General features: G+C 53.7%; 1 protein-coding gene across 2 annotated transcripts in view; it reads left to right on the top strand.

Moving 5' to 3' along the window:
* PSD (pleckstrin and Sec7 domain containing) overlaps positions 1–24,989 on the top strand; it is a 42,445-nt gene that overhangs the window by 4,587 nt on the left and 12,869 nt on the right. Inside the window, exons 1-10 of one of the 2 annotated variants that reach the window (XM_071438999.1) lie at positions 1,567–1,808; positions 4,731–5,622; positions 5,702–5,804; positions 6,413–6,881; positions 11,581–12,024; positions 18,554–18,748; positions 19,262–19,342; positions 20,428–20,540; positions 21,361–21,419; positions 21,969–22,058. In XM_071438999.1, coding sequence (XP_071295100.1) covers positions 4,855–5,622; positions 5,702–5,804; positions 6,413–6,881; positions 11,581–12,024; positions 18,554–18,748; positions 19,262–19,342; positions 20,428–20,540; positions 21,361–21,419; positions 21,969–22,058 — 2,322 coding nt within the window. In that variant the 5' untranslated portion in view covers positions 1,567–1,808; positions 4,731–4,854. Of the gene's footprint in view, positions 1–1,566; positions 1,809–4,730; positions 5,623–5,701; positions 5,805–6,412; positions 6,882–11,580; positions 12,025–18,553; positions 18,749–19,261; positions 19,343–20,427; positions 20,541–21,360; positions 21,420–21,968; positions 22,059–24,989 lie in introns of those variants that run through there. The other variant, XM_071439000.1, reaches the window with a different exon arrangement.

Here is a 24,989-nt window from a genome sequence, read left to right as displayed (position 1 = left end):
ATCTCCAGTCAGGGTGTCAGGAAAAGACCTCTCTTACCTTCTGCAGCTCTCAGCAGGGCTGCCTGCAGGTGCTGGGAAGGCACAGACATGCTTTGTCCTGGTATGGACACACTGGGGAATCTCTGAGCTCTTCCACTTGGTTAAATTTGTCACTCTGGCTGTGGCTTAGAGAAAAGCCTTCCCCCTCCCTGCCCTTCTGCCATCAAGAAGCTGCTGAAGGAATCAGGTCGTTGATCCATCAGCAGTGAGGCCCCTAATTAACCCAGCTTCTTGGAGTCTGCCAGAAAAGCTGGCTGTGTCTAAGGCAGCTGAGTCCCACAGTCCTCAGTGGGGGCGAGAGGCCCCTCACAGGCAGGAGCCTGGAGAGGGAAGGAGAAAATGGCAGCACTTTGATGCATTAAATATGAGGAAAGCCTACCCTGCCTGATGCTTTTTCTCCATGCCTGGGAGGGCAGAAGGAGACACACTTTCTGGGTGGCTGTGGGGGCAGGTGAGCTTGGAATTGGACTTGCTGCCAGCCTGGAAAGCAGCAAGGAGAGGCAGCTCTTCCCAAATTGTCTTGTAGATACGATGCACACATGAAGCCCCAGCTCCCCTGGGCTTCTTGTCTCACACACATTTAATAATGATTGCTGGGCTGGGTAATAAAGTGCTGTTTAATAGCAAATCGATCTGGCAACCTCTGAGGGCACAAAGTGCTGGCTGCCAGTCCAAGTGGCTGCCACAAGCAGACCCAGTGCACTGGCAGCATAGGGTCCTGAAAGCCCTGCCACAGCTGCCCTCACCTTGGTACCCAGCTGTCCCATATGACCTCTGCTCACACATGCCATTGGTGCCAGTGCAGTCCCTGTGCCAAGGCAGGAGACAAAGGATAAGTGATTTTCCCCCCTTGTATCTAGAAGTGGTTTCCTGAGATTCGTGCTGCATTTACCATCCCTGGGGTGCCTAGTGCCACTGTGATATCAAGTTTCTGGTGGCCTGAGACACCTTGGCACCCCTGGCTGTAGTGTGCTTCAGGTGATGACCTTTGGAGAGATAAGTCCCTGCCACAGAACCTGTGCTCTGGGGCAAGGACTCGCTGATGTTGGTTGGTAGCCTGGACCATATAGCAGCTTTTGTCTTCTCATCCTTGTGGTTCTTAAGCCATGGTGGGGCACGGGGGAGCCTGTACCCTTTGGCATAGGGCACAAGGCACAGGCCGTGCATGCTCACGCATGCCACGTGCCAGTGGCAGGCTGTTCATATTGATGTGCACGCTGCTGAACGGAGAAATGGGCACCAGGACACGGGGACGTGAGTGGTGTGGCGTTGGAACAGGCACACCGGCATCCGGGGTCGCGCTGCCCGTGCATGAGACCCGGTTGGCACTGGCACGGGGGGTGTGCACACCGGAACCTGAGCGTGTGGAGGATGCTACACGGGTGGGGGACCCTCCGGCCTGCCCCCACACGGGGACAGGCACCCCGGTGTGAATCCGGCCGCTCCTCGTGTGCGGTGCCACCGAGTGGGGCGGGGCTTGGCGCCCGGGGGGGGGTTTCCATTGGCTGCCGTGGCTGTCAGCGGGGCGGAGTGACAGCCCCGGGCCGGGATTAGCGCGGCAGGGAGCGGCGGGTTGCGGCCGGTGGCACCGTGCGGCACCGTATCGTACCGAACTGCACTGTACTGTCTCGTACTGTACCGCGGCGCGCCCGACGGACCGGGCCGAGCCGAGCCGAGCCGAGCCGAGCCGAGCCGAGCCGAGCCGAGCCGTGCCGGCAGCAGCGCGGAGGAGCGGCGCGGAGGATGCGGTGGCGGCGGCGGCACTGCCGGTGAGACGTGGGGAGCGGGGCGGGGCGCGGCGGGGACCGGAGGCCGAAACGGGGCGTCTGGGGAGCGGGGAAAGTTGCAGCAGTTGTTGCAGAGACCGGGGCGTCTCTGCGCCCTCCCGGTGGCGGTGACCGGCGGGCGGCGGCGCGAGGCTGCGGTGGCACCCGGCGGGGCCGAGACCCGCTCCGGCCCCCGTGTGCCGGTGCGGCGGGAAGGGCGCCAGGCCGATGCCCAGGCATGGGGAGATCGCGGCGGGCAGCTCCGCCAGCCCCCCTGACCGGGGGTGCTCCCTCTTCATCCGGATGGATGTCACATCCACTCAGGGCTGATCCCGCCAAACGGGAGGTGCCGGGCGAGGGAAGCCGGGCAGGGGGGGCCGGGGAGTGAAGAGCATGTTCAGCCTCAGCTCCAAGGTGGGGACACGTCTCCTGCCTGGACAACACAGCTGAAAGAGGTCACCTGTTTGCACCACAGCCTCATGGCCTCCCGACATCCTGCTTCGGTCACCAGTTCATCCCCTCAAACTGCTCTGTGTCCCTCCGGAGGGCAGACTCATCTCCCAGGGGCCCCAGCCCCCTCAGGTAGCCCGGCAGCCACAGCCTGGTTTCCCCCATCCCCTGCCATGGGTTCCATGTCCAGCAGACAAATACGGCCCATCGTGTGAATTTAACCCCCAGCCCTAAGGCACCTCTTGCCTCTCTCCCATCGCTGTGCCGTTCTTCACCCAATCTCTTCTCGTCCTCCCCCAGTTCCTACGCCTTGTCCCCGCACACCCGCGGCGTGGGTGTGTGCTTCCCCCGCAGTGTAAGCAGTGCCTGCTGCCTGCTGCCTTCGCTCCGCATCGCCCCATTCCGCCAGGCAAGCGCTTGCAAGGGGAGCAGCCGGCCCCTGTTGCACTGGGTACGGCTCAAAACAATGGCCAGGAAGCATCCCTGGACATTCCTTTGGCCCTTAAGAAGGGACAGCCAGGAGGAATAAGTTTCTTGTGAGATGTTTTCTTGAACCAATTTAATCCCCCAATGATGTGCAGCCCCTGGCTATCACACTGCAGCTCCTGAGTTTTTCTCTTTGAATGTGTGCCCAGGGTTGCCCAGGCAGACACCCTGTGAGATTTTCTTTGCAGAACTTCTCCTGCCTTTAGGCAGCAGGACAAGCAATGCTTTCTCCAGCCCACCAGTGCTTTACAGCTCAACCCATTCATCACAGTGATTTAAAGAGCATCCTTTTGATTCACAATTGAAATCAGCAACCAGGAAGCTGTAGCTCATTCATTCTATCATTGGTTTTTCATCTCAGTTGCATTTGTGCTTTTTACCTTTCATTATTAAAGAAAAGCTCACTCCACTGCAGGGTGTAGCCATCCAGCTTTGGTGGGTCAAAGGCAGGCATGGCCTTTACTCTAAATTTGATAATTCTGTTTTGATAACCAGGAGGACATTCTGCTTATCCCTTTTATCCTAGAAATAACTCACATGTTTTGAGATAGGTTGGTTTTTGTAGATTTGTTATGTTACAGAGAAAACAAACTATTCCTAGAGATAAGTTTTTTCCTTGGCATATGTCTTAGTCTGCATTGAGATAAAAAGTAGCATTTCATTTGCAATATATAAACCCCACATCTTTATTATTTAGCAGTTAACTTCAGCAACCTTGAATGTGAACACAACCATAACAGGAGAAAAATATTGTAAAAATAGTACACAATAAATTAATCAGGAGAATAAAATTTTCAGTGAGTGAATTAGAGATTGCTGTTGCTCAGCAGGACAGATTTTTTCATCAGTGTGATAGTGCAGATAAATGGGTGCCTACCCCACAGGTGTGGTTTGGGTTATTTCATTAATAGTTTTGTCTGTGCATCTCTGGAGCCTAAACATTTGAAAATTCAGCCCCACATTCTTTAGGAATTTAATCCTGTCTGGTTTGATCTCAGAAACAGGGAGAAGAAAATCATGCTTTCCTGTTTGCAGCTGGCATATGGTTTCTCACTTTCAAATGATGAAAGTGAGGGACTCAGTATCTTGGCATCTGTCAGAAGGCACAAGCAGCCAAGGCAGAATCTTCTCTGCACATTAGGAATTCGAAGAAACTCAGGGAAGAATAAGTACAAATTTTATCTCCACTGGGAGAAAAAAAAATGTCAGCAGTCCTGCCAGTGGGGTTGATGGGGGCTCTGGGTCCCGCCTTTCCCTGCAGCCACCCCCCTGCTGCTGTGGGGTGGCTGGTCTCATGTCTGGGTATAGGGTCTCTGGGCAGAGACAGGCAGGTGAGTGAGCTGTGTGCAGGGCAGGCTTGCTGTGTTCCCCCAGGCTGGGATTGTTTGTTACCACTGCTTTTTGAATTTACTGGTGTTGGCAGCTCTGTCTGCGCCATCAGTTGTGGCTGTGACATGTGTTGGTGTGACACAGTTTAAACCCAGGCTGACCTCCAAAGACAGAGGCTCCTTGCCCTTGCTGCTCATATTAAACTCCTTGAGCAAGTATAAATGGAGGATGTCTCAGCAATGCAGTAGATACTTTTTCCCCCCTTACTTTAGTAGGCTGTAGGCTGTGAGTAGTAAATATATTCAGCCTAAAGCAGAATGAATGAAATCCATTTTATAGTGCATTCTGTCACAGTGTCTGGGGTACGGGACTGTGGGGAAAGTGCCTGAGCATCCTGGCACCCTGAGGAGAATGCAAACACTCTGGGTGCCCAGCAACAAAGCAAAGGGCTGCCAGCATCCCTGCAGTGGTACTGGTGTGATACCCTTGATGAACCTTGCCTGCTTCTTGCAGCAGGAAGGGATTTACTGGGGGCTGTCTCACCTGGTGCATATCTTTCTTCTGCCATGAGGACAGGGCACCTTTGGCCTGTCCTCCCCATGGCCCCAGACTCTTTTCCGTTCTTTCCCTTCCCTAACCTGCCCCTTGCCCTTGTTTCAGAGCTGCCTGACGATGCATCGCCTCTTGTCTCAGACATCTCAGGGGTGCTGGGAACCTGCCTTGCTGTGCCTGTGCCACCCTGCTGGGCTCCGGACTTGACACCTCTGTGCCCTCTTCTGGCAGGATGGCCCAAGCAGGGGCACCTGTCCGCTTCCACCCCGAGGACAGCTGCACTGCCTCCCCCCCGCCCTTTGCCCACAGGGTGAACCGTAGGCCCTGGCTGGCGGGGGGAAGCCCCGAGGCTGGGCGGTGCAGCCCCCCGCCCTGCCTCAGCCCCAGCCTCAATGCCGGCCGCCTCCACCTGCTGCGCAAGGGCCTGGCGCCCGATGCCCGCCGCTGCCCGCTCGGCCTCTACAACAGCACTGGCTCCTTGGCCCGCAGGCCGGCTGAGGCGGCGCCCTTTGGCAGCGGGAGCTGCCCGGGCACGGGCCGACTGACTGCCCCCTGCACCCCACGGTGGGGCCGGCCCAGCCCGGCTGCCACCCCTCTGGGCAGCCGCAGTCCGCCAGCCCCAGAGGGACACAGCTCCGTGGTCACTTTCCGCTTCATTGAGAAGTCCAGTGTGCGGACACTGGGCTGCCCGACAACCCCCCATCTCCGCTGGGAGAATGGCCCCTACAGCCTCAGCCGCAGCCTGGAGCTCAGTGGGGACGTGGGATCCCTCCAGCCCCAGCCCCTGCCTCAGGAGCGGCTCCTGCAGACGTTGAAGCTGGAGGCCTCTGCGTCTGACCCGCTTCTGGCTGGGGGCAGGACTCCAGGGGGGCCACGTCCCTGTGGGAAGGAGTTCTGTGCCCTTGACACCAGCTGCCTCTGCCGATCCCTGACCAATGGGCTGCCAGAGGAGTTCCCCACCTTCGCCAGGAGTCCCCTGAAGCCAGAGCCCCGACATCAGGTAGGTACCGGGGTCTCCCACACCGGGCGTGGCTCTGCCCTAGGGATGCATTGTCCACTCATTGCTCTCCTCTCTGCAGGGCAGCGCCGGGCTGTATCCCCGGCAGAGCTCTGCCCATGCCCAGCGCATTGCCAAGGCCAAGTGGGAATTCTTCTATGGCTCCTCAGATACCCCAAAGACAGGTAAGAAGTTGCAGGTGAATGCCATTGAGTGGGCTCACCTCTCCTTTTAAGTCTGTATTGTTGGCAGGACAGTGCCCAACAAAGAGCTGAGATTTCCCCCAAGATTGGCCAGCCTATGTCCTCCTGGGGTCAGATGATGTGTGTACCAACCTCCTTGCAAAGTCCACTGTGGCCATGCAAAAGAGGTGCCAAAGAGCCCCTGGCTCTGGCTGCCTCTGCAGAAGAACTTTTGGGTTTAGATGGGGTCTCAGTGCTGGCTGGAGATGCACTAGCACTGACAGCCTGTCTCTGCCTCTCACACTCTTTCTGCTTCTGCCACCTCTTCACTGTTTCCCTGTGTCCCTCAACACTCTAGAATCACTATTCCTGGAAGTGTTCAAGAAACAACTGGAGTGGCACTTACTGCTATGGTTTTGTTGACATGGTGGTGTTTGGTCAAAGGTTGGATTTGATGATCTTGGAGGTCTTTTCCAAGCTTAATAATTCCATGACATGTGACCACACTCTCCATGGGGTATGTGTGTGTGTGTGTGATGCTGCAGGAGCAGCTCCTCAGAGCTCCCCATTGCAGCTCCCCATAGCTCTGAATGCTTGGGCCTTCCTTGCAGGCTCCTCTGCCCCTGACACCGCTCCCCTGGCTGAGCTCCCCCAGAAGTCTGTCTCCCCACTGCCAGCCAAGCCACCAGAGCTGGTACCTGAGCACAGCCTGAGCCATGTGGAGGTGGAGATAGAAGTGTCTCCTTTGAGCAGCCAGAAGCCTGGCTCCTGTGAAACTGGGATTATAAGGAGGACAGTGAAGTACTCTGAAACAGACCTGGACACTGTGCCACTGAGGTGCTATCGTGAAACCAACATCGATGATATCCTGGCTGAGAAGGAGGAGGTGGATTCAGCAATTGAGAGCCAGAAGGACAGTGAGAGCAACCCAAGTTTTGTGGGCACGCCAGGCAGGAGGAACAGCACACCGGAGGAGCCACCTGCTCCAGGTACCGGCTGCTCCAAGGACGGGCTGCAAGACAGGGACGTGGATGAGGACGACGAGGTCTTTGAGGTGATGAGGAAGGAAAACAGGGAAAGGTGAGGCTCTGTGTGCAAAGGCAAAAAGCTCCTGTCACCCTCGTTATTGTACCCTGCATGGCAAAACAAGCTCTGCTGAAGTGTCTGTGCCAAAATCCCAGTAGCAACATGCCAGCTGTGTGTGAGGGTGGGATGGGGTCCTGGATCACACCCCAGGGATTGGTGCTGCCCTCACTGCCCTGTGGAAGAGTAAGCCAGCACAGGGGATCCAGCTCTGGGTGCTGTGCCACAGGCCTCACTCACCCGGGGTGAGCCCTGCAGCTCAGGTTGCTCACCTGAGCCAAGGCTTCCTAGAGTGAGTCCTGCCGGGTCAATTACATCCTGCCATGGTGCTGCCAGGTGTTGGGTGGCAGTGTCAGGACACCAGATGACAGGTCATGTCCTAGAACTACTCTGGGCTGCCAGGTGCTGCTGGGCTGTCCTCCCCACAGATGTGCTTCAATAGTGGGAGTTGTTCCATTTGCTCAGCCTCATTAAGTGTTTGCCATTTTCAGAAAAGTGCAGGGGATATGTTGGGATCAAAAAAGCATTTTGTTGCCTTCTGTGTCATTTTTTACATGTGTGGCAAAACACCCTATGCTGGAAGGCTGATGGAGTGGGTGGCATGAAGATTATCATTCAGCTGCCTATCCATGGACAACAAGTGTGCTCCCAGCTGCTGTCTGCACCGTGCCAGACATTGGCAATGAGCACATATAGGAGATGGCATTCTTTGACCACGAGAAGTGATGGGCATCATCAGGTCCAGAGCACTGTGTGACAGCCACCTGAAGGGGAAAGGCTCTGTGCAGGAATGTTCTGACATGTGCATTGTCAAATGAGTCAATTGAGTGAGGTGAGGAGGTTCAGCATCATCAGCAAATGCTCCATAGGAGTAGGGACAGGTCTCATCTGGGAAGCAGAAAACTAGCGTGATGCCTGGAATGCCACGTGGCAGCATGAGCTCACCTAGCTGTGCAGAAGGTAGGTGGGGAGCATTTAGGTGGAAGTAAAGGAAAAGGGAGGTTTTGATGTCAGCAGAAGTTAAAAATAATTAAATACATACATTAATAATACATTAATACAGAAATGCCCCTGCACTGGGAAGGAAAAGAATGAAAGTGCTGAGCTAACAAGGAGGGAAGGTGTGTATCTCAAGGGGAGCTGAACTCCTGTCAGTTTGTCCAGCCCTTGCATCTCTATTGGAGGGGACAAATACATGCCAGCGACTCTGTCCTCAAAAATTTGGGTTCTAGAGAAAAGCTGAAAATAAGCCATTTGTAATGTGGGGGTTTTTTTCCAAATGGATGTTTGAGTGAGGTGTAAAGTTATTGCAAGTTCTTCAGTTTGCTGTAACAGTTTTTTTGCAGTGTTATTTTGTTTCCAAATATCTTTGAGGCCACTGTGAGTTTTATGAGCTGTAAGCCTAGATCAGTTTTTTTGTCCTCTGAGACACCCTACTGTAGCTCCCCAGCCAATGCTGAAAGCTTGGCTGTGTCCTTAAACAACCACTGTTGCTCCTAAAAGATTGTGCTGCCAGTATAGTTACCAATGTGTGTATGGGAGTGTCATGTTCATTTGGCACAGCTTCTTTGTAGACCAATTGTTTTTTTCCCTACAGTCCCCTGAATGTTCCCCTGGTAAGTGCAGACCCTGTAGACAGTGTCTTGAAAATCACGAGGCTCAAACTGGAAGCTTGTTCAGTCCCTGCAACACAGCCCTGGGTTTTTGCTTACACACTGTTTTGAGCTCTGCAGCTGCAGTCCTTATCCCTGTTTACCAGTCACCAGTATTGATGTTTTCTTCTCCAAGCTTTCTGCTTTGCCTGCTCACAGGAGGGGTGAAGTTGGAGGAATGAAGAAGCCACCCTGGCTTCCTGGACCTGGCACAATTCTGCTGCTGCAGGAGCTGCTGAACCCCACGCCTGTCCTGGTTGCTGGGAGGAAGCAGCCTTACAAAACCACTGAAGTGCTTTTTGATGCTGATTTTCAGCTTTTAGACATGTACAGCCCTTTGAAAATCTAGCTTGGTACTACCCTTTGGCTTGGTACTACCCTTTGGCTTGGTACTACTTTGTTGTGCTTCATGTTCTGGCCAAAGTTCAGAATCTTCTTTTGTGATTTAACCTCTCAAAATAAGAGAGCATGCTAACAGAAAAAAAAAAAAAAATCTACTCCAAACAAGATATGAAAAGCGATAGAAGAAATGTTATCTTCTTCCAGCAAATCTGCTTCCTGAATATATTCAGAGTTATGTCTACTGACTCTAATGACTAGCCTAAGCCTTTACTGTCTTTGTTCCTATTAGTCCAAGAGAGCTGAGACCTGTCAGTGAGAGCAGGCTCAATTCCCTTCCTCCCTGAGCATCAGCAGACATGCTGGCTAAGCTATAGGAAGAGCCTGCTTTGGCCCTCAGCATGGGTGCCTTGGGCTGATAAGAGAGAAGAGGCTTTGCTAGGGAATGCTCCCCTCCCCTGAGAGCACAGAGGGCTGATGGGAGGCAGTGATGCCTTTTCTCCTGCAAGCCTTGCCTAGAAAAGCCCTTAGATATGCTGCTTGGGAAGCCTTTCCAGAGCCTCTGTGCTTGCTGCTTGTTGGCAAGAAAATAGCCACAGGGCAAGCCTTGTTGGGGATTAGAAAAATGGTTATGGTCTCAATTTCATCCAATGCTTAAGCATGTGCTTAACCTGCATCAAGCCTCTGATGTGTTGTCTGAGAGCCCAGAGTGGTCACAGAGGCACAGCTCGGGGTGATGCTCCTGGATGGAGCACCAGGCTCAGGCTGCAGAGGGGATGCTCAGGGTGATGCTCCTGGATGGAACACCAGGCTCAGGCTGCAGAGGGGATGCTCAGGGTGATGCTCCTGGATGGAACACCAGGCTCAGGCTGCAGAGGGGATGCTCAGGGTGATGCTGGCAGGGGCCTGTCAATGAGCAGGGGAGGTGCCTGCAGCTCTTGTGGGTGAGCAGGGGACAGCATGATGGCATGAGGTGGCAGGGGAATGTGGACAGTCAGGGGAGACTGCAGTGCCTGTGGTCAGTGCCTGTGCCTAAGCATGGGACAGAGCAAGGACACTGAGCCCTAAGAGCAGGCTGCTGCCATGCTGGAGGAGTAGTGCAAAGGAGCCTGGGGGGACTGCAAGGAGCTGCTGTGGCTTGGTGGCAATATGCTTGATCACAAAAGTGAGCCCACCTACCTCTCCTGGAAACAAGATACTTTCCAATCTGCTGGTATTGTCCTCCCTGGCACAGTTTTCGCCCTGCTCATGCTGTTTAACAGCATTAGCTTGGTTTAGTCGCATGGGGCTGGGCAGGAAGGATGGAGAATGCACATTTGCATCTGTAAAGCACATCTGCAGATATTAAAGAGGTCTCTTCTGCCTTGTCCTCACCAAAAACCACTTCAGAAGTGGCTGCTCCTGGGGCTCCTACAGGAATTATAAGTGTCACATGGTGCTGCACAGCCAGGGAAACACTGGTGGATGGGTGAGATCAGGCTGCACCCTGCCTTTCTTACCTGAGTCTGGCTTCACTGCACTCCCCTTGAAGCCAGCTGGCACTCTGGGGGAGTCAAGCTGCCAGCTCTTGGTCTACTGAAGTAATTGGGGTGAGATTTTTGAGTGGCATGTGAAGGCTAATGAATGGAAATAATTTGGTGTGTGTGTTACAGCAACGCATCTTCTGATCCCTCTGTAGGAAGCTGTTTTTTCATAACAAATGTTATGACAGGCTGGAGCAGTTCCTCTCCTTTAATCAGAGAAGAGAGTGGCATAAGAAGTGCTTTTCTGCTGCTTTAATAAAATGATAGCAGCTTATGAGTAAAGTAGGCTTTTAGGGCTGTGTTTGTGCCTGTACTGCTGAAGCACTAATGTTCCCTGGGTTGGAAACATCCGTGTTGTCACGGGCTTAGGCAGGTGGGCAGGCTGTACTTCACTTCATTTAGAGGGCAAAACACTCAGGGCTCCAAGGTTTAGAAACTTCTGTGTTAGGCTGGACCTAGATCAGCACTGGAGACAGGCTGGACCTTTCTGTGGGGCTGATCCCTGACAAGATGATGAGCTAGGACCAATCATGGCCTCCAGGGCATGAGTGAGCTCAGATCCCCAAGCCCAGAGATGGGTGTGAGGCTCCCTGTGTGCTGCCTGGGGAAACCTGGAGCTCACTGGGACTCAACATCACCTTGTGGAAGCAGCCAGCAGACCTTGCAGGTGAGTGTTGGTCATGCTCTGAGCATAGTGCTCGGTAACCACAGTGCAGTGTTCATGGAGGAAGGTGTCATGCTGTCCTGAGCAGCTTCAGGAGAAGCCTTCTTGGTTCATGAAAGGTTCATGAAAGCTCATGAAAAATTCAGCCACTTCCAGATTTGGTTGGAAATGGAGCTGAACCACATCCTGCTTCTAGTACTTGAGCCCTTTATTGGATCTTAGCTCAAGTCAAGTGATTGGGAGCAGTAGCCATCTCATAAGCTTCTTATGAGGATGAGCCACTAAAGGAACAAAAGTCTGTGGTGCATTAAAGGAGAAGCATATGTCTGGAGGGAGGCCAGCCCAGTCCTACTTCCCATGGTGTCTTGGGCAGGCAAGGCATTTGCTTGGTGGTCTACAGATGTCCAGAAGAGATTTCTACCCTTCTCAGTTTCCTTCTGAAGCAGTGTGTGGGCTTTTGTTTTGGGGTTTTGATCCCTTGCTCTTCAATGATCAGTTCTCACTTTCTTTCCCTCTAGGATCATGGACCGAGACACACAGGGTATGCTCAAGTCTCCGGTGCCCTTCCTTCTAGGGCACAGCCTCTCCAAGGATGGCATGGACTCTTTCAGCAAACATTTTGAGACCATCATGGAGTCCCATCGAGCCAAGGGCACATCTTACACCAGCCTGGACTCCATTGACATCCTTTCTTCCCCAGCCCGTACCCATGGGACCTTTTTCACTTTTGACCTCCCAACCCTCACCCCAGAAATACAGGGAAAAATCCGAGACAGCGCCAAGGTGATCGAGGAGAGCTTTGCTCCTCTGGCTCACTTAGAGCCAGACTCTGGAACCAGTTCAGCCACAGATGCCCCCTGGACAGAGAGGGAGGAGGAACGGGGGAGACGAAGGAAGGGCACTCGGCACAGCCCTTGCCACTCAGAAGACAGCTTTGGCACTCCCTTGGCCTCCAACACGAGGTGAGTGACAAAAGTTGCTTGCTGTCCAGCTGGGCCACTAAGGCTTGATGTGGAATCTGATGCTGTGAGGTCTGGTTTGCAGCCAGAGCCTAACTCATGTTGCTGGGGAAGGGTCAGGACTGCATGTGCTAGATTTTCTAGGCAGTGGCTGATCAGGCCAGTGATCACCATGGTATTGTGGTAGGTGTGTTGATGGGAGCACAACTCCTTTTTCCATCTTTACCAGCTTTGTAGGTACTGGAGGACTGTGAGATTTTCTTCAGCCAATCAAGCAGGGAATGCCAGAATTTCAATCCTGTGGGTTTAGGCCTGCATGTGCTGCTCTGTGGCTGTCCTCCTTGTGGCCCCACAACCTTTGCTGCTAACTGTTGCAATAGTTGGGATTGGGTTGGAGACAGCCTTGCAGCCTGTGACTTCTCACCTCCCTCAGTGGCAGGAATGGCCAATCAGTGATGCCCTGCATTGCTGGGGAGATGTGGTGTCCCCCACAGCCAGTGGCCTTGGGTCATACAGCCTTGTTGCTTATGCCAAGGCTCTGGTGTACCTCAGCACATAATAGTTGAGACCATGCTTTTATCTTGACCTTGTATGTGGGAAGTATTTCTAAGTGCAGACCTACAAAGGCCTCCCCTGGGACACCTGCACCTACTCCAGAAGGCTTAGTTGAAAGGGATGGAGCAGAGACTGAACCCCCTCCCTGCCCTGCCCACAGTGGGACACCCAACAGTGACATCTCCAGCACAGGCTCTGTGAGTAGGTTATCACCTGATTTGGGCAGGAGGTGAAAGCGTGCAGGTCCCTTGCTCTCACTGGGCAGAGGTGCAGTTAAAGCAGGTTGTCCCTGTGGCTATGACAGATCTCTGCAGAGCATGTGTGGAGGCAGAGCTCCCCAGGGCTAGGGAGCCCTTCGGACCCAGGGAAGCCAGCCAGGGATGGATGCAGTGCTGGCAGGATGGGGGGCAGGAGCTTGGGCAGCCTGGGAGACTACAGGGACATTACTTCAGTAGCAACAGCCAGAGTTCTGCAGCTGCAGGTCCAAATTGCAGGACTTGGCCATCTGCTGGTGCAAGCAGGTGTCCAGAGGGTCACTTGGCTTGCCCAGTCCTGTACAGGTAGGCACTGTGGGCTGTGGGGCATCAGCCCCGGCGGAATGTAAATGGGCAACCTGCATCTCTCCGGGGTTGCAAGACCCCTGAAATCCAGCTGCCCAGCTTCCCTGCAATCCCACTCTTCTGGAGTTAGCCTTGGCCTCGAGCACAGTCGTGCCAGTCCCTGAGGTTTGTCCGCGGAGGGAAGAGACGTGACTCACCCCCCGAGCGAGGCAGGTTCTGCTGGGAGCTCATCGGGGCTTGCCTGCGGTGGGACAGAGAAGGGTAGGCGGGCGAGGCAACATCAAAGGTGAGGCTGCAAACCGAGGTGAAAATGGCCAGACAGCGGGGCGAGGGCAGCACGCCGGGAGCCTCGCTAGAGGGAGAGCTCAGCCCTGGAGCCGCGGCGGTGTGGGAGGAGCGGGGAGCCCGCGGCGCTGGCAGCCGCCCCGGGCGGAGGATGCGCCGGGAGCCAGAGCCGCGTCCCTGCCGGAGCGCGGCTGCTGGCGTGTGCTGGAGCACGGGGCCCGCCGGCCAGCTCCGCTGCCTCTCTTTATAAGGCTCCTTTTGTTACTGCAGCGGCCGGGGAGCCGCTGCCCCTCCCCTCCCGGGGCCAGCGCAGGTCTCTCGGTTTACCTGAGCTCCAAGGTAGCACTGGGCAAACTGGTGAGGATCCCGTGAACGGCTGTGCCCAGTCTGGGGCCCCGTGGGGTGGATTCAGGGTGTGATGCAGGAGATTGAGGTGCGAGCTGAGCAGAGCAAGGTGGACCTTGAGGAAAGGATGAAGATAGGGTAAGGGAGGTATGGGATGATAGCACAGTAGGGAGACAAGGCTGGAGTGCAGGATGAAGAGGTCTCCCCACAGGCATGGGCACAACAAGAAATAAAGGACAAGCCTGGGGGGAATTTTCCCCTATGGAAGCTATGTCCAGCCATGAAGAGCAGCAGAAGCCAGGACACAGAACACATCAGCCCACCCAGCATAAAAGACAGTGGATCCCAGGGATGGCAGGTCTGCCTGCAGAGGCATGAGCAGCAGCACATACCTGTGGGATGCAGCCCTGAGTGTCAGGTATTAATTCCAGCTCTCAGATCTGACTCAGAGCCCCTAGGCTGGTCTTGGCCTGAGGGTCCAAGGCACCCAGGTTCTCCTGTGCTGACTCTATGGCATCTGTGTCTTTGAAGGAGAAGACCACCCTTCCTCCAGCAGGTGAGTAACTGGACATTTAAGGCTCTTGGCTCACACCAGAAATTGGGTGGGATTTTAGTGTCAGTCCCTGTCCTCTACAGGAGCAGTTGTGTCCCTCACAAGAAGAGCTGGTGGGATGGGGTGATGGAGGACAAATAGACATCTCCAGAGAATGCTGGTTCTGCAGGGGAGGTTCTGGAAGTCTGCAAAGAAATAAGACTAAGGAGGGGCACAGCTGCCCAAAGTTCAGTCCTATCTGGTTCTGTCAGCAGTAACACTGGTGGATGCTGCTGTGACTGGGTGATTGTTGGACTCCAGAGCTGCCAGAAAGCACAACCAGCCGTGCCTGTGGTTGGAGGCTGGTCTAGCTGACCTTCAAGTGTCCTCCCAGCCCTAACTTCAATTCTGGGAGGAATGAACTGGCCCAGATTTTTGCTGTCATAAATCAAAGTCGTTCCACTGAGACCGATGGAGGGAGCTGCATTTATTTAGCTCAGCCAAAGATCCGGTCTGGTACATTCTTAGCAGCAACATTAGGCAGGCTTGGTTTGCTTGGCAGAGGCAATCTAGCTATGCACATGGCTTCCCCTTCCAGAACTGAGGGGAGTGCTGCTTTGCCCCATGCACCTGTCCCTTGTGGATCTGCACCAGGCTCCTTACCATGGTTTAGGATGAAACCAGCCTCATGTGGGGAGCAAGAGGTACTTGAATTGTGTTTAAAGGTCTGGAGTTTCCTGCAGCAGGTGTCTTGCCTGGAACTGTGTCAGGACAGACCTGGACAGCCCAGGACCTCAGCTGAGCATGCCCCAGCTCCTGGGGAACAGGTTGTTGCTGCAGGAAGGGTCCCACCATGCAGATGTGTCTCTGCTGGCATCTGGGAGGTGGAGGTCAGCCCCTTGGGCCTTCTTGCAGCCCCACATCCTGGAGAGAAGATTTGCTCCTGGTTGCTGGAAAACCAAGTGAATATGGTGCCAAGTAAGCTTGGTGGATGGTGACAAGGTGGAGAGCATGTCAGGACTCCTGCAGTGACACACTGCATTGCAGCCAGGGAAAGTGCTGTGGTCTCTGCTTCTGGGCTCCAGGCAGCCAGCTAGAGGAGGAATATTGGGGTGACATGATGATCCAGCTACAGAAAATGAGTGTTTGGCCCTGAGAAGGAACATTTGGGCCCTGGAAAACCATCTGACCTGGAAGAAGCAGTGTGCTTGGTATGGTGGCCCTGAGCAGGACCATGATTCTGCAGCAGCTTTCCAGGGCAGGGAGCACAAGTCCTTCTGCTGAGTTGGGGTGGGAAGTGGTCAGTGAAGAGCCTCTGTGTCAGGGTGAGCCCTGAGCCCTGTGCTGGATGACATGTCTTCCTTGCAGAGACCCCAGATGTGCCTCACTGCAGCACTCTGGGCTCTAGGAAATGCCTCTGACAGGGGGACCTGTGCTCCCAATGACATGAGTGGTGCAGCAGGGAGAGGGATGAGCTAGCACTGTGTCTGCACAGGAGTGACTTATTTCATGCACACCAAGGATACTTGCACAGTATCAAGTTTGATCTTTATTCCTTAAGTGTGTATTTAATGTAAAAAATATTATCTCAGTGTTTCTTCAAGCCAAACTAAAATGTCACTTTACTAAACATGCCAAAAAACCCTTACCCTGAGACCTGCAATTAGCTCATTGGTGAGAAAATTAACATAACCTCAATTACCTCACACATGGACACATCTCTTGCTCTGCTCTCCATTTGCTTGAGAATTGGGCTCTTGTTTTTCTGTCTTTAAGCTGCATGTTCTCCAAGCTAGTTGTGGCTTTGAGTGGTGGCAGACAGGTACCACAAAGGGGGCATACTGAGCCTACAGAGGCTGACTGTCCATATTTAACTGCATGAGAGTGGCTTGAGTGCTAGAATAAAACCTATTTCACCGCATGGTTGAATAGAGCCTCTTCCTGAGAGCAAGGTTATGCTTTGCTGTAAAACCAAATCAGTGCTGGAACTTGGTGAGGGAGGGAGCAGCAAATTTCACTGGTAGAGCTACTTTGAGACTCAAGGTTTGAGATCCCTGCATGCCCATTGCAAGAAGCAAGGCAGGAATTGTAGTCACAGGTTGGGACCCTGCAGGGAGATACAGGTATTGAAGGACAAGAGAAGTTTTATAAAGTGGCCCCACATCTGGATGCTCAGCACTAGGTAGGAAAGCTGAGGACAATAGAATAGGAAGAGAGGTCATGGGGGGAGATTTGGAGCTCTAGGTTTTGCCCTGGATGCTCCAGGAACTGACCATGTGAGGGAGGGCAACTTCTCATCTATCCTAGGCAGGATAGATGAGACCCAGAAGGATATCAGGAGTGTTAGGGATGGTGCAAACATTTAAAGTATTTTGAGAGGGTGACTGAGCAGCAACTTGCTCTGGAGATGCAGTTGGACCATGGAGAGTGTTAGAGGGTCGCTTTGCATTTTGTAGCTTTGCATTTTGTACCTGGAAGAGCGCCCTTGGAACTTCTGGGCAGCAAAGGGGACAGTGCCTGTGCCCTTGTGATAACAGATAAAGATTTTAGCAGAAAAATGCAGTCACCACAACCCATGGCTGGTAGGTGCCAGCTGCTGGGATGGACTAATGTCCTCTGCCTCTGGGAATCAAAGAGCATGTGACCTCTGTCCTTGGTTGAGGCCACAGTGACTGTTGCCACACAAGGATCTGAAATGGGGCCCAGGTGTGTGCCCAGAAGCACCCAGCCTGTTCTGCTGTCAGGCACCCCTCAGAGCAGCTTTGACCATGCCAAACAGTGAGGGCTCAGTCAGGCACCAGGGCCCATGCCAGCAGCACCTTTGGATGTGGCTGTTTTGGGAGGAGAAGAGCTTTTAGGCAGGTAGGAGATTTGCCCACAGGATGGGGTGTACTCATGATGCAGACAGGGATGCTGGAAGCTGCCTGCCCAGCTACCCAGAGCTGGTGGATTCAGACATGGTGAGCTCAGGGTGATCTTGTGACCACTCTTGTGGCTGCTTCCACCAGGGTGCACTGGAGTGATGGATAGTCTCCCTGGGGAGGACTGGAGCCAAGTGGGCACAAATCTGCCTTGACCACCCATCCAGGTCTTACCACAGTCACCCCCTGGCAACACTGAGTTCAGCAGTGGTACGAGCAAAGCACATCTCTCCAAGGACTTGCACCAGGGAAGTGTCTGACCCACAGGTTTGAGTGCAGAGCAGCTTCTCCTGCTGCATGCTGGCTGGGGGTGGCAGGAAGGTGGAGAGGATGGCCCCTGAGAGCCCCCCGAGGCATGAGGCAGCCTGCCAGTGTTGTGCAGGGCTCCCCTGGGACAGGCAGTGCTGAGCAGGAGGAGGCTGGTCCTTCTTGAAAAAAGCAGAGCCTCAAGGAGATTGGCCTGGGTAATAGGCTCAGGAGAGCAGGCCTCTTAAAACTCAATTAGAGACTTTTAAAAATAAATCAGACTGGAACATTGTAAGGGCTGCCAGAAAATTTGGGCGAGGTCAGAGTTGCTTAACATTTGTTGTTGATTAGATTCAACCAGCTTTTGGTCGGGATAACTTCTGCGCAGCTGAGTCAGATTGCTTTGGGGGCCAAGCCAAGAGTGTCTCCTAACATGGCCATTTAAGGCGTGGTGGGCTGAGAGCTGATGGGCAGCCTGGGGAAGACTGCACTTCACTGTGAGCTGGGAGGCCAGGGGGGGTTTTCTTTTGTTCTCTGCCTCATCTCTGCCATCTGTGTAATGTTTTAAATCAGTGGGTGGGCAAAGGTGAATGAAGGAATTGGAGTTGTCTTGTCTTGGATAGAAACTGCGCTTGAGAGCAGCACGAGGAGTTTGTCCAGATTAAAAAAATGAGTACAGAGCTGTAGGACAGCATGTGATGTTGCACATGTTTCTGCTCCAAGTCTCTGCTACAGCTAGGCTTGGCAGAGCCTAAGCCCACACATACAGTTTCACAAGTTCAAAGTGGGGGACTTTGGAGTAGTGTCCTTTCCTTCCACATTCAGCATGAATGTTGGTTTGAGTGCCTTGGTCCAGTCAGTCACTGGTGCTGTCCCATCACTCCCCCCCTCCTCCCAAACCTGCATTCCTACACCTTCCCTATCTCCCTTAGCTGACCTCAGAGTGTCTCTGACCAGTGCAGTCATCCTGGCTCTCAGCAGTGAGTAGCTAGTCTCCAAAGCAGGGTGAGGAGCATGCATTTCCTGAGCAGCTGAACAAGGGGGGGATCTGTAGGCAGGCTGACGTGGAGTGTCCCTTCCCATTGCAGCGAGCGCCCCCAGAGCCAGCTGGTTTCAGACTCGGAGTCAGAGATGGACAGCGTGGAGCAGCTGGCCCTGGGCAGCACAGACACCCTTTCCAATGGACACAAGGCTGACCTGGAGGCTGCCAAACGCCTGGCCAAGAGGCTCTACAACTTGGATGGCTTTAAAAAAGCAGATGTGGCTCGCCACCTGGGGAAGAAGTACGTGTGGGTATTTGGAAGGAATGTTCCATTGTGCAAGGAGCTCACTTGCACCCACAGTGCACCTGCAGCTGCTGGCCTTGTGGGGCACCAGGCTGGCAAGGAACTGCTGGCAGGACCACAAAACCCACTCCTCATGACTGGTACATTTGCACCAGGTGTTCCCTCTAAAGGTCTTAAAACCTAGGAGACATCCAGATTTTCGTGCCTTCCTACCATGACTGCATCTTGGATGCTTCAGTAAGGTGTTGGGGCATGGGGATGGCTAGCTGACCTCTCGGGGCCCTTCCCTCTACAGCTTCTCCATTTTCTCTTACATTCCCAGTATTCCCAGAGAATTTGTGGGTGACTTCTCTGAGTTCCATGGGAGCACGGGGTGTCTCTGTCCCTAGCATGCTTCTTGCAACCCTGGGGAGCTCCCAGCCTCCTGGAACCCACCCAACCCCTGTGTGCCTTTGGCAGTCCCCACAGCTTGGTCAATTCCATTCTCACCCTCCCCCTTTTCTATTTCAGCAACGAGTTCAGCAGGATGGTGGCAGGGGAATATCTGAAGTTCTTCGTGTTCACAGGGATGAGTCTGGATCAGGCTCTCAGGTCAGAGCTGAGTGTGTGTGTGTACATGTGTGCGTGTGGTGGCCACCAGAGTGGGGTCCCAAAAGACTGTGCCCTCTGCAAACACACAGAGATCTGCACAGGAGCAAGCAGACCCCTTGACTGCCACCTGGAGATCCTCTTACCTCTTAAATAGGAGAGGGTGATTTCCAAAATGATCTCTCAGCCATGCAACCAAGAAAAAATACTCCTGGTCTTAACTCAATGGTCAGTGCAGTTAAATGACAGTCCGGTTCACCTAAAATTGACTTTCCAGGTCTTGAACTCAAATCCTTCTGTTGTTACACCTACCTCTAATAAAGCCTCTCTGATTTGGCCTTATCATAAAGCAGAGCAGTAGGGCTCAGGAGCTCAGTCCCTGAGGAGGGACCGGGTGCCCAAAGCTGGCTCGCTCATGCCAACGCCGCGGGGCTGCCATCTAGCAAGCATGGTGATTATCAGCTCTATAGTGATTGCAAGCTCTCAGGATTTCAGCTCTGCTTGCTTGGTAGTGGTGCCCCGGGCTGGAGGCTGCAGCAGACGGAGAGAGAGGAGAAGGAGAAGGCACAGGCTGTTCCATGGAGATGGCTTTAATTTGGGGAGGTCCGTGAAGGGTCTCTGCTCTTCTTCTTCCCCACTAATGGGGTACAGTATGCTTCTTTTATAGGGTTGGAAAGGATCCAAGCTTGACCAATGGTAAGGGGTTAACATGACATTGCTTTATAGGGTTACAGAGATAGGTTAAGGGCAGAGGACAGGGAAACAGGAATTTTCTTTTGCTGTTTCAGCATTCCTATTGTTCATATTCTCCATGGTGCTTTTTCCAAACCTATGGGGTTAACTACATACCTCCTTTCCCAGTGTAGCTCCTGGTTGTAGGTCTCTGTGATGTGCCAGCAGGATATGGTGCTGTGGACTTGCAGGAGAGTCCCACAGTGGGTTTGGAGGGAAGGTTGTACAAAACAGGGCTTCATCCAGCATACAGGAAGGTCTCAAAACCAGAAAGCACAGCTCCATTCCTGCACAGGGTGAGTTGAAGAAACTGCAATGGGCTTCATGTGTGACCAACCCTGCTCCTGCTTTTTCAGGTCCTTTCTGAAAGAGCTTGCCTTGATGGGAGAGACACAAGAGCGAGAGCGAGTGCTGGCTCATTTTTCCCAGCGCTACTACGAGTGTAATCCCAATGCCATCTCTTCAGAAGGTAAGAAACTGCATGTCTGTGGGGAGTGTGTGTCTGTGTGTGCATGTGTGTGAGTTTCAGAGGAGCTTATGTGTTTGTCAGCTCAGTGAATGTGCTCAAACTGAAACTAGAGAGCAGGCAGAGAGCCTATACTGATGCCTTAGAAGACAGTCCCAGTATGTCATCTCCCTCAAATGACAGATGCTTCAGATTTTTTTTTTTTTTAAGCCTGGTCTGGTTGGATGATGCATAATTAGGGCTCAACCCATTCTTAATTTTGACCTTGAGCGGATTAGCACAAGAGACACACTTAGCACACTCCTCACCAAATAGACCCCAGCTCTCAGACCCTCAGCTCAGGGAATATCTAAGTGAGGAACCTAGCCTAGCATTTCAGGAGCACAGACACCCGCTTTGTACTATTTCATGTCTTCGCACCACTTCTGTGTGGGTTCACACAGAATGGGCCTGCTCTGGGCTGGCTCTGGCACTGGTGAGGTTTGGGCTGCCTGGCTGGCAGAGGCTGTGTGGGTCCTACCTTGCCATGCTAGGAGCTCTGCAGGATTAGCTACAGCATCACTGCCTGGCTATAGGGGCAGCAGGCTTGGAAGGGAATTTGTATGCTCAGGTTTGGAACCAGCAGCCTCTTACCTATTTACCTGCAGGCTGTCAGCTCTGCAGTGACTGATGTGTCCCCTTGTGTCCAGGGTGGGAGGAGGGGGCTCAGCACTGTCTTGGAGGCTCAGAGACCCCATAGCTTTCCTAAGATGCTGAGGCACTGGAGCACCAGCTGCAGGGCTGGGCTCGGGGCTCTAATTTCTGTCCTGTGCTTGTGCTGCAGACGGAGCCCACACCCTCACGTGCGCCCTGATGCTGCTAAACACAGATCTGCATGGACATGTAAGTCACCACTGCCACTGTTCCAGTCTGTCCCCTGTCTGTCCTCACCACCCTGAAACTGTAGGTGCTCAGGGAAGGGTGAGAACAGTGCCACATGAGCAGGAGGCATGGGACCTGGGCCCATAAGAGCTTGTCACCCCTAATGTGTTTGGTGAGGAGAGGTGAGAAAGGCTAAATTAGAGGAGGGGCTAATGAAGGTGAGATCGGGGCTTTGAAAGAGACTGGCTGAGCTGAAAGATGTAGTGGTGGAACAAGGACAGAAAAGAAAACTGAACAGGAAAAGAAGGTGGGAACAAGACTCCAAAATCAGCTGCCTTTGGGAGCAGGGAGCACACAATTTTGAAAAAGAAGGCTATTTAAAACTCCTGGAGTCTCTTCAAAGCCAGCAGCTTTCCCGTACCTGCAAGCAGCCTTGCAGAGACCGGGCTGGTCCCTCACCCCTCTGCAGAGATTGGTGTGTTTGTTCCGGGGCTGTGGGGCCTCCTTCAGCCAGCAGTGACCTCTGTCCCAAAGGAAATCCTGATCTTTCTCTCCCCCTGACTCCCCCAGAACATTGGGAAGAGAATGTCCTGCTCCGACTTCATTGGCAACTTGGAGGGACTCAATGGAGGCACTGATTTCCCCAAGGAGCTGCTCAAGGTAAATTTGGTTGTTCTCCATGGCTGGCCAAGCAACAGGAGCAGAAGTGAGAGCTCTGGGCTGGATCACATGGAGGGCTACCTGAGATGCTATGAATGCAAGATGCATTTACATGCAAGAACAGTGATGATCCCTGAGCCTGCAGTTGTGCTTCTGCCTTGCTGAGGGGAACATGGGCTGCTCCATTCCCCCAGCAGGACACTGGAGCTTTGCCTGGGGTTCTGATTCCCTCATTGCTCTTGCTGTGCCTGTTTGCAGTCAAGGGAGCACACATGGGGCAGCTTACTAGGGCTGGTTTGCCCAGCTGCAGCCAGAGGCTTCCTGCCATCAGTCCTGTGGTACACAGCCCTTTCTGACTCCCTGAAACACTGGAGCCCAAAACTTTGGCCAGGCCCTGGGACTGGAGCCACCTCTGGGGCAGAGGTGACATGGGCAAGGCATCGCAATGGGGAGAGTGGGCTGGAGGTTAAAAGCTCGGAGCTGGGAACTCACCACACTGGTGGGACTGGGGGACTCCTGCCTTTTCCCTGCCTGACCCAGTTCCTAGACGGTTGGTTAGGGAGAGCAGCGTTCAGCAAGCACCTCTGGCCTTGCACTGCTGCGCTTCTGTGGCGTTGCCTACACGCAGGAGGATTTTCTGAGCTGCTGTCTCCCTGTCTCAGACTCTGGGAATAGGCTTAGCTCCCATGGGATCTGCCGGGCAGAAACTGCCGCTGTTGGTGAAGCGCTGCAGTTGGCAAATACTCATGATGTGGAAGATGGGTTCCCACAGGGTGCTGGAGCCACAACGGGGGGGAGGTGGTTGATGAAAAAAGGCAACAGAGGATGAAAAGCTGAGCTCCCTTTTCAGCCTTTGTGGGTCTATTCCTGGTTGTGTCGCTCACCCCATCATTAAGGGGTTACCAGCAGTTCTCAATAGGGCTGTCCTCCCTCTCAACCCACACTTCGCCAGTAAAAGGAGTTACTCAGGAAAAATTCTCCTCTAATTTTAAACCCAGCTCCAGAAAATGCTTTAAGCACACAAAATGGATGGAAACCTATGAAATGTGAATCCTGGCCCTTCAGTGCTGCTACACCTTGGAGTATCTAAGCTCTACAGACTTCTTGGTGTGCCCCCTTTGCATCCCTCACTGCCCCATGGTTGGGTGCCCACACTTGAGGCATTGCCCTATTAAACTCAGCCCCTCAGAACACCAGCAGTTCAAACACATGAGATGAAGTTACCACATCAGCTCCCAGACAGAGGGAGATAGGCCAGCGAGGTAGTGCCATGAAGCTACAGGCTTTCCCTCACAGGCAGGGGCCAAGACCTTGGCTGGGTGTAAGGAGGTGGAGGAAGGCTGCAGTGCTGCAGCACAGCCCTGCACAGCTCAGCCCAGCAGCTGGGAGGCTGCTCTGCTAAAAATGGCCTGTTCCCTCTGCAGCTGCGGTGCTTCCCACCGCCGCGTTCCAGCCGCCTCTGTACAGGAGCCATGCTGGGGAGGGGGAGTGGAAGACACTGTGAGGAACTCGGGCAGGGCAGGCTGCAGCTCTTCTGAAGCACCTGAAGCGCCGCTCCACTTTGGAAACCCCCTGCCCATGCAAGGGGGAATAGGTTTCTGGGGCAGGTGAGATGGAGAAAGTGGCTTGTGCTGGGAGAAGAACTGGCAAGGGGATCTTGGGCAGCCTCAGCCAGCTCATCCAGAGAAGACACTCTTTCCCTTCTGCCCACTGCTTTTGGCTGCTTGATGCTTTGTGGTCCCTGCACAGGGAGACAAATGGGGAAAGGCTCTCCTGCTGCTGTGTCAGCCTGCATTGGCCCTGTTACCCCAAGCAGGATGCTTCCTCCTTGGCAGACCTGGCGGGCTGTGCCTGGGGACTGAGGCTCCTGTGCAAGTGTGCTGCACAGCTGGCTGGCTAATTTTAGCATTCCAGGAGCACATGCGTTTCCTAAGGGTAAGGGGAGGGGAAGGCAGGCTTCACAGGAGCTTCCCAAAGCTGTAGGGCAGGTCTTGGGCAGCTCCAGCACCACAGAAGAAAGGTCCTGGGGCTCTTCTGAGCCTGCCTGGGTAGATAGCACAGGCTGCTACCCCATGGACTTCAGAGCTGGAGGGCTGGAGGTGGCTCTCACCCAAAGCACTCACTACCAGGGAACTGGGGCAGCAGGGCAGGACCTAGGTGCCTGCAGGGGCACAAGGCCACCATCCCCTGTGCCTCTGAGGACAGCATCAGGAATAGACCCACAGGGAGCCAGAGCACTCCCCTCATCTCTGGCTGCAGGGAGTCCCAAGATAAACGCAGCATGATGCCTGAGAGCATGTGGCAGCTTGAGTCAGACGAGAACTTTATCTGCTACTAGATAATACGTGTAAACAGTCCCATTTTTATGCAGAAGCAATGAAAACACTTGAAGAGCTTTCATAGCTGAGCATCACATCCCCCTCACTGCCAGTGCCTCACTATGCCCTGCACAGCACTGCTGCTGGAACTAAGGCAGTGCTGCCTTACCAGCAGTGCTGCTGGAAACCCTTTGTCTCTGAAAGCTCCCCTGGAGAACTATAGTCTGCAGGCAGGGCTGCCCAGCTCTCCAGCTGAGATGTCCCCCTGATCAGGCATGGAGCCATGCCAGGGATATAAGAACCCATGTAATGCTGTGCCCAAAGGTGCCCACACCTGCAGGCTTGGGCCTGAACTCCTGTGGCCATATGACAGCAGCTGCCCATACAACAAGGAAGGAAGTGAAGCAGGACATCCTGGAGCTGGTGATATTTTGTTTAGCTCTTGAGATGTTGCTTTTCTCTTGACGGTGTGATTCCAGCCCAGGCCCCCTGGGATTTCACTCACCATTGCTGATTGTCTGTTACATTTCAGATGTGGATTTGACCTTTATGTGATTGATCATTTTGTGGAGCCTTAGCTCGTCCCCATCATCTTTACTCTTTTAGCTTAATC

This window comes from Agelaius tricolor, unplaced genomic scaffold (genome assembly GCF_023055355.1).
Source record: "Agelaius tricolor isolate 1412-34295 unplaced genomic scaffold, bAgeTri1.0.p SCAF_13, whole genome shotgun sequence".
In the NCBI taxonomy this organism is placed as follows: domain Eukaryota; kingdom Metazoa; phylum Chordata; class Aves; order Passeriformes; family Icteridae; genus Agelaius; species Agelaius tricolor.
Note: the sequence above shows the minus strand (reverse complement) of the source record. Positions and strands in the feature narration are given on the sequence as shown.